Raw genomic sequence first — 13,721 nt, 5'->3', positions numbered from 1 at the left:
TAGTCTGTTGTTCCCGAGGTTGCCAATAGTGTTGGTGTTGAAGAAGAGGAAGACACATAACAAATGGATGTTAGTGAAGATTTGTTATTAGACGGCGAAAATCAAGATATGGAAGATGACATTGTAGACGTTGAACATGATGTGCCAGTCATTGTAGCGGATCCTGTGTTGGAACCAGACTTTGTTGACGTTCCACATATTCCGGCCGTTGTTCATCAAGCCAACCAATACGAACTAACATGGTGTCCATCTTTTCGTTTTGTAAGTTTTTCATTCTCTAAATGCTTTATTTTAATATTATGTAACGCTTTCAAGTTTGTATTTTGTTTATTAGTTTTTTAATTTGTTTATTTTATCGGACTGTAATGCAGCGGTTCCCAAAGGCATTTGCAGCAAATGTAGATATGTCTGTCCTTGATGAGATTGTAGTTCAAACTGAAGACGGGTTTTCAATGACACTAGAGATCCGGCAAGAAACGGCATGTTGGAAAATGCTGCAGGCTGGGTTGGAAAATGGAGCTCAGTTTTTGCTACGATATTATAGGGATCAAAACACGTTGCGAATTCTTAATCCGAACCCCTAAGTGATGTATTTATTGACAGATAGCGTCAGAAGTAAACAACTAATATCGTTACCAAGCATATCGTATGTGTGGTAACAGTTTTGGAACAATTAATACTGTATATGTTTTGTTTACAAAAACTTAATGTGTAACAAACATTATGTCGATGTACTTTTGGGACGTGCTCAAGTGTCTCAAAATATTAGGTTTAACAATCAAAGTTTAACGGTTCTACGTTTAAATTATTTTATGTGTTTAGTTGGTGTTTAGCCACCCGCGAAAGTCGCGGGGTCTTAGGCTAGTTTACCCTAGTCAAAATTAAACTTAATATATTTCTCCTAGTTTATTAAAATGATTATTATTTTTTTTTTCAAAAATCAAAAGACGCTATGATCTTCATAGGGATATCTAGGTTCAAAATTATCACAACCCTAACGTAAACCGATACCTTTATAACTTTTCCGACACCCTAATATATCTTAAAATGTCTCAATATGTTTTTATATGCATCCCGTATGTGAAAACCGAGCCGAAATATAACATAACCTATAAAATAAATTAAAAACATTAAATATTAAGTTGAGGCGGGCCGCGTAGACCCACCCCAACCATTCATGCGGGCCGTATGAAGGTGTAAACCGGATTCCTTTGATTTCTTTAGTTTAGGCGGGCCGCGTAAGAGTTCCCGTTAGTTGACGCGGGCCGCGAGTGTCCCAAATGGTGGCGCAGCCCGGTGATGACACGTGTCATCATCATGGCGGGTCTACAAGCTGACCCAGCTAAGCTACTCGGTTGACCAAGGTTGACGCGGGCCGCGTAACCTTGGCCTGTTCCTTACGCGGGCCGCGTGGAGACCAGATTTCAGCACTATATAAGAAGGCCATCGGGTTTCGTTTTCGACGTTCACAATTTCAATCTCGAATCTCAAATTTCTGTAGAAAGTTATTATAGCCGGGTATTATACCCCTTAAATAGCGAGGTTCTGCTACGATGTAAGTATTATAACCCCTGGAGACGTATTAGATACGCTGCCCGATTGATCTAGGGTTCCGTAACGGCTGTCGTGGTTCTGCCCGACGTAATCATTGGAATGCCGTCTCGGGGAGGGTATTACTAATGTTAAAATGGGTTATTATACTAACACACGTGCATTTGTGTAATTTATAGATTATTCCCAGGAAATCACTACTGAAAACCCTAAGACAGCAATGTGAGTGATCCTTCTTTTTATGAACTCATTTTTGTGAGTTGATCCACTTTTTGTAAACCTTTTTGTTTACTGTTTTTACAAAACCTCACTAAATTAAATATATACAAAGCAGTTATTGAGTATTTGTAAAGAATACAATTATAGTGGGTATGTTGGGGTTTTGTATACAAAATTGGTTACTGGCGTGGTAACATCCCATAAGTTGAGTATGACCGTACCACTGATGTTAATTGTGATGTCTTGGATACAAATGTAATTGCGGATGTGCCCTCAATACTGCAAATTGGTTTTTATTTAAACTTGATTAAACTGGGATTCACTCACCAGTATTTCCCACTGACAAAATGTTTTTAAAACGCGTTTCAGGTAACAAAATGTGAAAGCCAAATAGAAGCCAGCTGGACAGCACTGAAGGCTTGGAAAAGTGGCAATAAAGTTACATAAGAATAAAATAGATGTTTTATTAAATAAAATAGGATTTATTCCTATGAAATGTGTGTACTGAAAACTTGGGTTTTACCCATGTGTTTAATGTTATAAAACGTGGTGGTTTACTCTGATTAAATATTTCCTAACTACGGTCCTGATAAAAATTTCCGCTGCCAAATTGGATAAATAAACGTGATACCACCGAAACTGGCTCACGGCCGCCCGTTCCCGGGAACTAGGGATCGGGGGTTGTGACAGAAGGTGGTATCAGAGCTATGCCACTGACTCAGCCACAGAAGTGTTCCGCTGACATCAAAATTCAAAGTGTTAGGAAATAAATTACGGGAATACGTGCATAATTGTATTTACTTGTTATGTGTTATCTGACTATCTGTTAGTTTACAGTATGAGCGACCAAGGACCATCTGACGCGTATCGTCAATTGTCTGGTTCGCCTAGAAGCGAAGGCACCTCCTCTTCTCAGCCTGCCCTCTCGGGGTATTCTGCTGATACGGAAGAAGGAATCTTTGTGTTTAAGGCTCAATCTGAAGAGCCATTTTCTCAGAAAAAGAGGGGATGGTTCAGTAGGGGAGCACACGAGCGTAGGAAACGTATGAAAAAGTTGCAGGAACAACGAGTGTTAGCCGCAACAAAACGAGAAACTGATGTCTATGCCCAGGATATGCTCAATAGGGGAATAGCTAATATCCATATTTTAGCTACCACTGCAGCTGACCCAAACCTGGAGCAAATGCTAGCACCCCAACCACAACCACAAATTCCTGACCAACCCATGGAGCTAGAAAACCCTGAAAACCAAATAGAAATGCCTGATTACAACCCGGAGGAGATACCTAGGGTACCTGCACCAAATCCCCTAGACCCAAACAATTACGACCCCTGGTGGGACGATGTTAGGGACTATGTGCAACAAAACCCGATACAGGAAAATGTGCCAATACCCAACTTAGGAGCCTATCCAGTGTTAGATCCTCAAGATCCCTATTATGTTAGTGATGCATACATTAGGGAGATCTTAGAGAATCCCTACCCATACCAGGCCCCTGTCCCTCCGTACCAGGAACCCGCACCCCAGATTCCAAACCCAGTCCTAGAACCTGCACCCCCAATGACTGCAGAAAACGTACAAGAACTTAGGACTTTCGGCGAGGAAATTTTAGAAAGCAGTGAGAGAATGCGACAGGTGGAAGAGCGTCTCGTATGGAAATACGACGAGCGCAATATGGATTTTTGGATGAATCCATATCAGTAAATGTGATGGTGGAAACGGTAGTAGTAGTAATAATAATAAATAATATAATATTATATGTGTGTACGTGTTAGAAAAAAAAAACTACGGATGCATACTATTAGTATTGTAGCTTTACATTTCAGTTGGTATTGTAATTTTAATTTCAGTACTAGTGTGTAATGATGCATACTATATGAATAGAGTAAAAGTCGCAATGCTCGACGCTTTTGACTAAAAGTGCGTGTCATGTGATTGGCTATATTCAAATATTTTTTGTGATATTAATATTTGGTAAATGTTTAAAATTCAGATGGCCGACGAGGGAAATCAAGATAATCTGAATAACGATAACCAGAGTAACAATAACGTGGTTAATGAGAATCCAAACAACAATGGAAACCAAATGGATAATAGTGCTGTTCAACACATAGTGGCACAAGGAATTATAGATGCAATGCCATTTATTATTCAAACGGTTCAAGAAACGAATAATAAAAGTAAGCATAGCAGTAAGCGACCAACTGAACCGGAACACAGCATGAACAATGGATTCATACTTCCAGCGCCCATTCCCAAAAGAAGAAGAACCATGCCATATGGTTGTTCATATAAAGAATTCTGGTCCTGTAAACCCATAGAATTCTCGGGCAATGAAGGACCCATTGCAGCTTTACGCTGGATCAGTGTTGCAAAAGTCGGATTCCTCGGCCGAGTACTCGGCGAGTACTCGGTCCTCGGACCTCCACCTTGGCGACTTCCTCCTAGGCGGTCTCAACTAGTCGGCCTCGGGAGTACTCGGTCCTAGTCGGCGCCTAGTCGGCCTAGTCGGAGCCTAGTCGGCCTAGTCGGTCTAGGCGGTCAACGTGGTTTGTTGACTTTTAATCGGTCAAACTCGGTCAAAATCGGCCTACTCGGCCTTGTACTCGGACTACTCGGCCTTGTACTCAGACTAGTCGGACTTGTATTCAGAATATTTGAACTTTAAACATGTTTCATTTTAAATTATACCCAGTTGACATGAATTATGCTTATTTTAACACATAAATAATATATAACAATTAATTTTATTTATATTTACCATGTCCGCGTGCTCCCCGAGTACTCTCCGAGTACTCCGATTACTCCCAACTCCCCAGTCGGCCGACTAGGGACCGCCTAGCGACTTTTACAACACTGCGCTGGATAGAGAAAACTGAGTCTGTTTTGAAAATAAGCAAGTGTGCTGAAGAAGATAAGATAATGTTTGCTTCAAATTTGTTTAAAAATGCAGCCCTAGAATGGTGGGATACTATCCTCCAGTCAAGAGGAAGTGATAGGATTTATAACATGGAATGGGAGGAATTCAAAAATATGGTAGAAAGGAAATTCTGCCCTCCTAATGAAAAGGAACAGATAACAAATAAGTTTCTAAACCTTAGAATGACCGGGGTAGATAGTAAGGGTTACACTACCACATTCTTTGAATATGCTAGGATAGTACCAACCCTTGCATCACCTGAGCCGGTATTAATCTCCCGTTACATCTGGGGATTAATTGGAGAGTTTAGACATGTAGTCAAGGCAGCTAGACCCCAAACCATAGAAGAAGCTGTAGAACTAGCCAATACCTTGACTGATGAACTGGTACGAACTAAAGAAGAAGACCAGAGAAGAAACCTATCCCAAAGGCTTACCCAAGAATTAAGTTCGGGGAATTTTAACCGTAGGAATGTAGGTTCTACCTCTGCACCATACTGCAAAGCCTGCAGAAAGAAGCATTCCGGAAAATGCTCTACTTACTGTAATTTTTGCAAGGCCCCAGGACATAAGGAAGAAAACTGCAAGAAGAAATCCAGTAATGGATTTTGCTTCAATTGTGGAGAAAAAGGTCACATCAGGCCAAATTGTCCGAAATTGGCTCCAGCTGCAAACAACAAGAATCCTAAAAATGCTAGAGCATTCGTTCTAACTGCAGATGAAGCTAGGATGATTCCGGACGTCATTGCTGGTACGTTTTTAGTTAATGATATTTTTGCTAAAGTATTATTTGACTCTGGTGCAAACCAAAGTTTTATTAATACTTCGTTTTGCAAACTTCTAAATCAATCTTTAACTAAACTACCACAAGAATGTCTAGTAGAGACCGCAAATGGAGAAACCGTTAGGATTTCTGAAATCTTGCAGGGAGCAAGAATAGAAATTTTTAATCAAAAATTTATTGCAAACCTTTACCCAATGAATCTGGTAGGATTTGATGTCGTATTAGGAATGGATTGGTTAATAACCAATAAAGCCAGTATTTTATGTGATCAAAAGTCAATTCAAGTAAATTCACCAAGGGGTGAAAAGATCACCATTAAAGGAGATAAACCATCTAGATCCACTAAATTCATCTCTGTGATGAAAACCGCAAGTTATATAAGAAAAGGATCTATAGTGTATTTGATTTCTATAATCACTAACACTAAAAGAAAAGAATTAAACGACATTCCAGTAGTGTCCCAGTTTTCAGATGTCTTTCCAGAAGAATTGCCAGGACTACCGCCAGACAGGGAAGTTGAATTCAGAATCCACCTGCTACCAGGGACAGCACCGATTGCCAAAGCACCTTACCGTTTGGCACCCGCTAAAATGCAGGAACTGAAGAAACAGTTAGACGAATTGTTGGAAAAAGGATTCATACAGCCAAGCTCATCGCCATGGGGAGCACCGATATTACTTGTTAAAAAGAAGGACGGATCAATGCGTATGTGCATTGACTACCGTGAATTGAACAAAGTCACGATTAAGAATCGGTATCCATTACCGAGGATCGATGATCTGTTCGATCAACTTCAAGGAGCTCGATTTTTCTCTAAAATCGATTTAAGATCAGGATATCATCAATTAAAGGTACAGGAATAGGACATTCCTAAAACCGCATTCAGAACAAGGTATGGTCATTATGAATTTACTGTCATGCCATTTGGTTTAACCAATGCCCCAGCTGCATTTATGGACATGATGAACCGAATATGTAAGCCATATTTGGATAAATTCATAATTGTTTTCATAGATGATATTCTAATTTACTCTAAAAATAAAGAGGAGCATGCAAAGCATTTGCACTTACTTTTAAGTGTATTGAGAAAGGAAAAGCTTTATGCTAAGTTTTCAAAGTGCGAGTTTTGGTTAGAACAGGTACAATTTCTTGGACATTTAGTTAACCATGAAGGAATTCATGTGGATCCAACAAAGATCGAGGAAATTACCAGATGGAAAACCCCTGAGTCACCAACTGAGGTTAGAAGTTTCTTAGGATTGGCCGGTTATTATAGAAGATTTATTCGAGATTTTTCTAGAATAGCCATTCCTTTAACCAAGTTAACCTGTAAATCTGTTAAGTTTGAATGGGGACCAAAACAAGAAGAAGCTTTTAGAATCCTTAAGCAAAGATTAACCCATGCACCCATACTAGCGTTACCAGAAGGAACTGAAGACTTTGTAGTCTTTTGTGACGCTTCTAAGTTAGGTTATGGATGTGTATTGATGCAACGACAAAAGGTTATAGCTTATGCATCTAGACAGCTTAAGAGTCATGAAGAAAATTATTCAACCCATGATCTGGAATTAGGAGCTATAATTTTTGCCCTTAAGATTTGGAGACATTATCTTTATGGTAGTAAGTTTACCATATTTACAGATCATAAAAGTTTAAGATATATTTTCGGGCAAAAAGAGTTAAATATGAGACAAAGACGTTGGATGAAAATGCTTAGTGATTATGATTGTGATATCCAGTATCATGCAGGAAAAGCAAATGTAGTGGCAGATGCTTTAAGTCGAAAGTATCATGAAAAGCCAAAAAGGGTACGTTCTCTTAAATTAAATCTACAAGTAGATTTAAATGAACAAATTAGAAAAGCACAAGAATCAGTAATCAAGGAAGATACTGAAAAATTAAAAGGAATGATTAAGGAATTAGAACAAGGAACAGATGGAATTTGGAGATTCCATAAAAAGAGAATGTGGATACCTAAAATAGGAAGTTTACGTCACTGTATATTAGAAGAAGCTCATAAATCTAAATATACAATGCATCCAGGAAGTGATAAAATGTACCAGGATTTAAGGAAAAATTTTTGGTGGATAGGAATGAAAAAGGACATAGCAGCTTATGTTTCTAAATGTTTGACTTGCTCACAAGTTAAAGCTGAACATCAAAAACCCTCAGGTTTGTTACAGCAATTAGAGATGCCAGTTTGGAAATGGGAATTGATAACAATGGATTTTGTTACCAAATTACCCAAAACAAGAAAAGGTAATGATACAATCTGGGTGATTGTAGATAGGCTAACCAAATCAGCTCATTTCGTACCGATGAAGGAAAACTTTAACATGGAACAATTAGCCAAATTGTATGTAAATGAAATTGTTTCATTACATGGGATTCCTCTGTCAATTGTTTCTGATAGGGATAGCCGTTTTACCTCTCATTTTTGGTCAAGTTTCCAAAAAGCAATGGGAACCAAGCTAAATCTAAGCACGGCTTATCATCCTCAAACGGACGGACAAAGTGAAAAGACAATTCAGACAATGGAGGACATGCTTAGAGCTTGTGTAATTGATTTCGGGGGTAATTGGGACGATCACTTACCCTTAATAGAATTTTCTTATAATAACAGTTATCACACAAGTATCAATGCTGCACCATTCGAAGCACTTTATGGACGAAAGTGCAGAACCCCAGTCTGTTGGGCAGAAATTGCGGAAAAGCAACTATCTGGACCCGAGATAGTACAAGAAACAACTGACAAAATCATTCACGTCAAGGAACGACTGAAAGCAGCACGTGATCGACAGAAGAGCTACGCTGATAACAGACGGAAGCCGTTAGAATTCCAAGTAGGTGACAAAGTATTATTAAAAGTCTCTCCTTGGAAAGGAGTAGTAAGATTCATCAAAAGAGGAAAGCTAAGTCCTAGGTATATTGGACCTTTTAAGATTATTAAAAGAATAGGACCTGTAGCCTATCAGCTACAACTGCCAGAAGAAATGGCAGGAATACATGATTTATTTCATGTATCTAATCACAAAAAGTGTCTAGCCGATGAATCACTCGTAGTACCTCTCAAGGATATAGAGGTTAATGAACAACTCAAATTCGTAGAAAGGTCTCTACAGATTGAAGATAGGAAAATTAAAAATCTCAAGCACAAGAGACTAGTTCTAGTCAAAGTGAAGTGGGATTCCAAAAGAGGACCTGAGTACACATGGGAACTTGAGTCAGAAATACAACGAAAATATCCACACTTGTTCCAGTAGATCTCGAGGACGAGCTCTAAAACAAGGTGGGGAGGATATAACAGCCCTAACGTAAACCGATACCTTTATAACTTTTCTGACACCCTAATATATCTTAAAATGTCTCAATATGTTTTTATATGCACCCCGTATGTCAAAACCGAGCCGAAATATAACATAACCTATAAAATAAATTAAAAACATTAAATATTAAGTTGAGGCAGGCCGCGTAGACCCACCCCAACCATTCACGCGGGCCGTATGAAGGTGTAAACCGGATTCCTTTGATTTCTTTAGTTTAGGCGGGCCGCGTAAGAGTTCCCGTTAGTTGACGCGGGCCGCGAGTGTCCCAAATGGTGGCGTAGCCCGGTGATGACACGTGTCATCATCGTGGCGGGTCTACAAGCTGACCCAGCTAAGCTACTCGGTTGACCAAGGTTGACGCGGGCCGCGTAACCTTGGCCTGTTCCTTACGCGGGCCGCGTGGAGACCAGATTTCAGCACTATATAAGAAGGCCATCGGGTTTCGTTTTCGACGTTCACAATTTCAATCTCGAATCTCAAATTTCTGTAGAAAGTTATTATAGCCGGGTATTATACCCCTTAAATAGCGAGGTTCTGCTACGATGTAAGTATTATAACCCCTGGAGACGTATTAGATACGCTGCCCGATTGATCTAGGGTTCCGTAACGGCTGTCGTGGTTCTGCCCGACGTAATCATTGGAATGCCGTCTCGGGGAGGGTATTACTAATGTTAAAATGGGTTATTATACTAACACACGTGCATTTGTGTAATTTATAGATTATTCCCAGGAAATCACTACTGAAAACCCTAAGACAGCAATGTGAGTGATCCTTCTTTTTATGAACTCATTTTTGTGAGTTGATCCACTTTTTGTAAACCTTTTTGTTTACTGTTTTTACAAAACCTCACTAGATTAAATATATACAAAGCAGTTATTGAGTATTTGTAAAGAATACAATTATAGTGGGTATGTTGGGGTTTTGTATACAAAATTGGTTACTGGCGTGGTAACATCCCATAAGTTGAGTATGACCGTACCACTGATGTTAATTGTGATGTCTTGGATACAAATGTAATTGCGGATGTGCCCTCAATACTGCAAATTGGTTTTTATTTAAACTTGATAAAACTGGGATTCACTCACCACTATTTCCCACTGACAAAATGTTTTTAAAACGCGTTTCAGGTAACAAAATGTGAAAGCCAAATAGAAGCCAGCTGGACAGCACTGAAGGCTTGGAAAAGTGGCAATAAAGTTACCTAAGAATAAAATAGATGTTTTATTAAATAAAATAGGATTTATTCCTATGAAATGTGTGTACTGAAAACTTGGGTTTTACCCATGTGTTTAATGTTATAAAACGTGGTGGTTTACTCTGATTAAATATTTCCTAACTACGGTCCTGATGAAAATTTCCGCTGCCAAATTGGATAAATAAACGTGATACCACCGAAACTGGCTCACGGCCGCCCGTTCCTGGGAACTAGGGATCGGGGGTTGTGACAAAAATAGAGGTCAGCATTTGTTAATACCTGACCTGACCCGACGAGTAACTGATGTGCGTGAAGTGTGTTATATTTTTTATGAGTATTTAAGCCCCTTTTTTACACTTTTAGTCAAGTTTTAAATTTATAAAACACGATATTCACTAACACTAAACACACATATGGGCAAGTGCACCCATCGTGGACGTAGTATAGTGTTGGTAAGATACCGAGGTCGTCCAAGGACACAAGAGCTTTTAATACCGGTTTATCCTCAACGTCTTATCAAATCATAAAGTTAGAAAAATGTTTTAAAATAAGAAAAATAAAAACTAACTAAATGCTGAAAATAAAAATAAAATAAAAACAGATAGACAAGATGAATCACTTGGATCCGACACGTGTATTAGTATAACCTTTGATTATTTTTGCACTTTTGCACTTGTTTAAGAGATTATCTTAGTTATTGTAGTAGGCCCCTCTTTTGAAGGCGACGTTACCCTCAACCCAGTAGTTTGAGTCAGCAAGGATACAATCCTAAAGGGTCGGATTATTGAAAGATAATGAATTAAGTTATTAATGCAAATTGTGGTAGGCCCCGCTTTTGGCGGTGACGTTACCCTCGGCTAAGTAGTCTGAGTCAGCAAGGATACAGTCCTAAATAGCCGGGTTATAGTATTAATAGTAGTTAACTTATGAGGGGTTCAAAGAGTTTGGATCCCCGCCATCCAATACCTATGGGCATTGAAGGAGATCCTACTAAAATTGACCCAGGTCCCAAGCAGGACCTCTAAACGCTGAACAAGGGCAAGACCCTTACCAAACCGTTCCCTTAACCCCCGACCAGGTAGCCAACATACCTCCATATAGACCGTGGAGATATGAATGGTGAAAATCTTTTATTTTATATAGACAGTAAAATAATGCCAAGACACCACGGACAAACGATAAGGAAAGATCACCTTCAACATAAGTAACTAGTTATTAAAGTCATTAATACAAAACCAAATAAAAAGTGCAAAAGATTAAAAATAAAAAGTATTATACTAAACACTTGTCTTCACCAAGTGATGTAAGAGACTTAGGCAAACATGGCCTTGATTGTCAAGAACTCTTACGATCAATCTTGGATCCCGAGACGACTCACACACTCTACGATGGACAATGGATGATGGTGGAGGATGATGGTGTTATGGTGGTGGTGGGTGGTGGATGAAGTGTGAGAGAGGTGGTGTGCCAAGGGATGAGAGAGAATGAAGCCAAGCTTCTCTATTTATAGGCTGAACAGAAGGCTGGACACGGCCCCATGCCCGTCTGACATTCTCTCTCTTCATTAATTGTAATTGCGAATTACAATTAATGCACCTGCTGTACTTTCACCACGCCCCCGTGCCCGCTGGACACGGCCCCGTGGTGGGCAATGGAAGCTTCTACTGGTTTGTCTTTTCTGCTGCTTCCTGGGCACGCCCCCGTGTTCGCTGGACACGGGGCGTGTTCAGACTCTGTTTCTTCTCCTTTGCTTTGGGAGGTGCCGTTGAGGGTCCGGGCAGTCTACTTTTGTTCCTTTTCTTTTTATGGTAGAATTAGTTGTCTTTTTGCTTCTTTTGTGATTTTGAGCTCATTTAATCCTGAAAATACAAAAGGAAGACAAAAACACTATTTTTCCAACATTAGTACTCAAAAAGGGTTAGTTTTATGCCTTAATTGATGTGATTTATATGTTGCATTTTACACACATCAGTAACCGAACCGAACCGATAATCGAACACCCTATAAATCGATACCCAAAATAATACCCTACATAAAGGGTCGGTTTCGGTTCCTTTTACACTCAATTCTAGTTAAATATCGGGTCATTACCCGAACATAATTAGTAATCAAAATCCCATTGCAGTGAAGGTATGTTTAATCTTCCAGCGGCATTTTTCAGCGTCGAATTCAATCTTCCAGCATCGTATTTCATTTTCAATCTCTATTTCCTTGAAACAAAGTACAATATTGCATCTCCATTTCAGTTCTATCTACTAACAATAAAACTTCACTGAATAAAATTTGTTGAAAACATGATAATTTCGTGAAAGAATGCAAATTTTGATACTATCAGTTTGCTTTATTTGTATATATATCCATCAAATTTTGATACTATCAGTTTGCTTTATTTGTATATATATATCCATCAATTATCATTGGATTATTAAGAATCTAATTTGTTCTACATGTTTTTATTGTATATTGATTTTGTATTAAAGCAAGTACCTTGTCAATAAAATAATGAAACACAGAAGATGCAACCAATAAGTTGAATGAAGTTTCAATCTTCAATTGTAACTCAAACGGGAATTCAATTTATCCAATGATTCAATGGTCGTTAATGTTGAATATGTTTAGTTATGAGTCGGGTTTCTTTATGTTTTGGAATCGGAACCGACCCGACCCGATTCCAGGTCAAAAACAGGAACCGACAAACTACCCTACATACTAGGGTCCGGGTCGGGTTTGGTTGCTTAACGGGTCAGTTCTCGGTTCTTTTATGGTCGACCCTAAAAATGCTCACACCTAGTTCAACATATCACCAATGTGTGAAACTGCCAACTCCTTGGGGAGTAGTAAAGATATATAGTGACCAACTGAAAGCTAAAAATTGCTACACCTTTTCAAAGACGAGAGGAGCATAGCAATTACAGAAACGTCCAAGAGAGGTAATGGAGGCAAGGGAACATGATATCAAGGAAGTAATATTGGAACCTGAGGATCTTGATATCAAGATATTCATAGGATCAGTGATCCTTAATCCTATTGAAGAGGATCTCATATTCTTCCTTAATAGAAGAAAATCAACCTTTTCATGGAATCACGAAGACATGATAGGTATTTCCAAAGATGTCATTACTCATAAACTAGGTATAGACAAATCTTTCTGGCCTATCCACTAGAAAGGAGGAAATTTGCACCTGAAAGAAATGTCATTATACAAGAAGAGGTAAATAAACTCCTAAAAGCAGGTATGATTAGGGAAGTAAAGTATCCTACGTAGTTAGCCAATGTAGTGGTAGTCCAAAAGAAAAACAGAAAGTGGAGGGTACGTGTCGATTTTACTGACTTAAATAAGGCATGTCCCGAGTATCATTTCCCACTGCCACACATTGACTCTATGATGGATGCAACGACTGGTCATGAATTGGTCACTTTCATGGATGCTTCATCTGGATTTCAACAAATACAGATGGAACCATCTAATCAAGAGGATACTGCATTCATGACCCCTACCGGTATATATTGTTATATTGCTATGCCTTTCAGACTAAGAAATGCAAGTGCAACATATCAAAGACTTGTCAACATGATGTTCAAAGACCAACTTGGTGATACCATGGAGGTCTACAATGATGACATGGTAGTCAAGTCAAAGAAAGTGGAGGATCATCTCAAGGATCTTGAAGTTGCATTCAACATACTTGATCGGTACAACACGAAGCTGAATCCTTCGAAATGCC

General features: G+C 39.0%; 1 protein-coding gene across 1 annotated transcript; it reads left to right on the top strand.

Annotated features, from left to right (window-relative positions):
• Positions 1-584, top strand: LOC118486550. Its single transcript, XM_035983070.1, has 2 exons — positions 1-261; positions 372-584. The coding sequence occupies exons 1-2, from the start codon at positions 64-66 to the stop codon at positions 582-584; spliced, it is 411 nt and encodes a 136-aa protein (XP_035838963.1). The 5' UTR covers positions 1-63.
• The last annotated feature ends 13,137 nt before the right edge of the window (positions 585-13,721 follow it).

Source organism: Helianthus annuus, chromosome 14 (assembly GCF_002127325.2).
Source record: "Helianthus annuus cultivar XRQ/B chromosome 14, HanXRQr2.0-SUNRISE, whole genome shotgun sequence".
Lineage (NCBI taxonomy): Eukaryota > Viridiplantae > Streptophyta > Magnoliopsida > Asterales > Asteraceae > Helianthus > Helianthus annuus.
The sequence above is the reverse complement of the archived record's forward strand: the minus strand, read 5'-3'. Positions and strand labels throughout refer to the sequence as shown.

Bases quoted from the DNA above. Each gene is read 5' to 3' on its own strand.
- LOC118486550 (XM_035983070.1), top strand. From the start codon at position 64: ATGGATGTTAGTGAAGATTTGTTATTAGACGGCGAAAATCAAGATATG. The intron at 262-371 runs GTAAGTTTTTCA...ACTGTAATGCAG, and splicing joins GGTGTCCATCTTTTCGTTTT to CGGTTCCCAAAGGCATTTGC.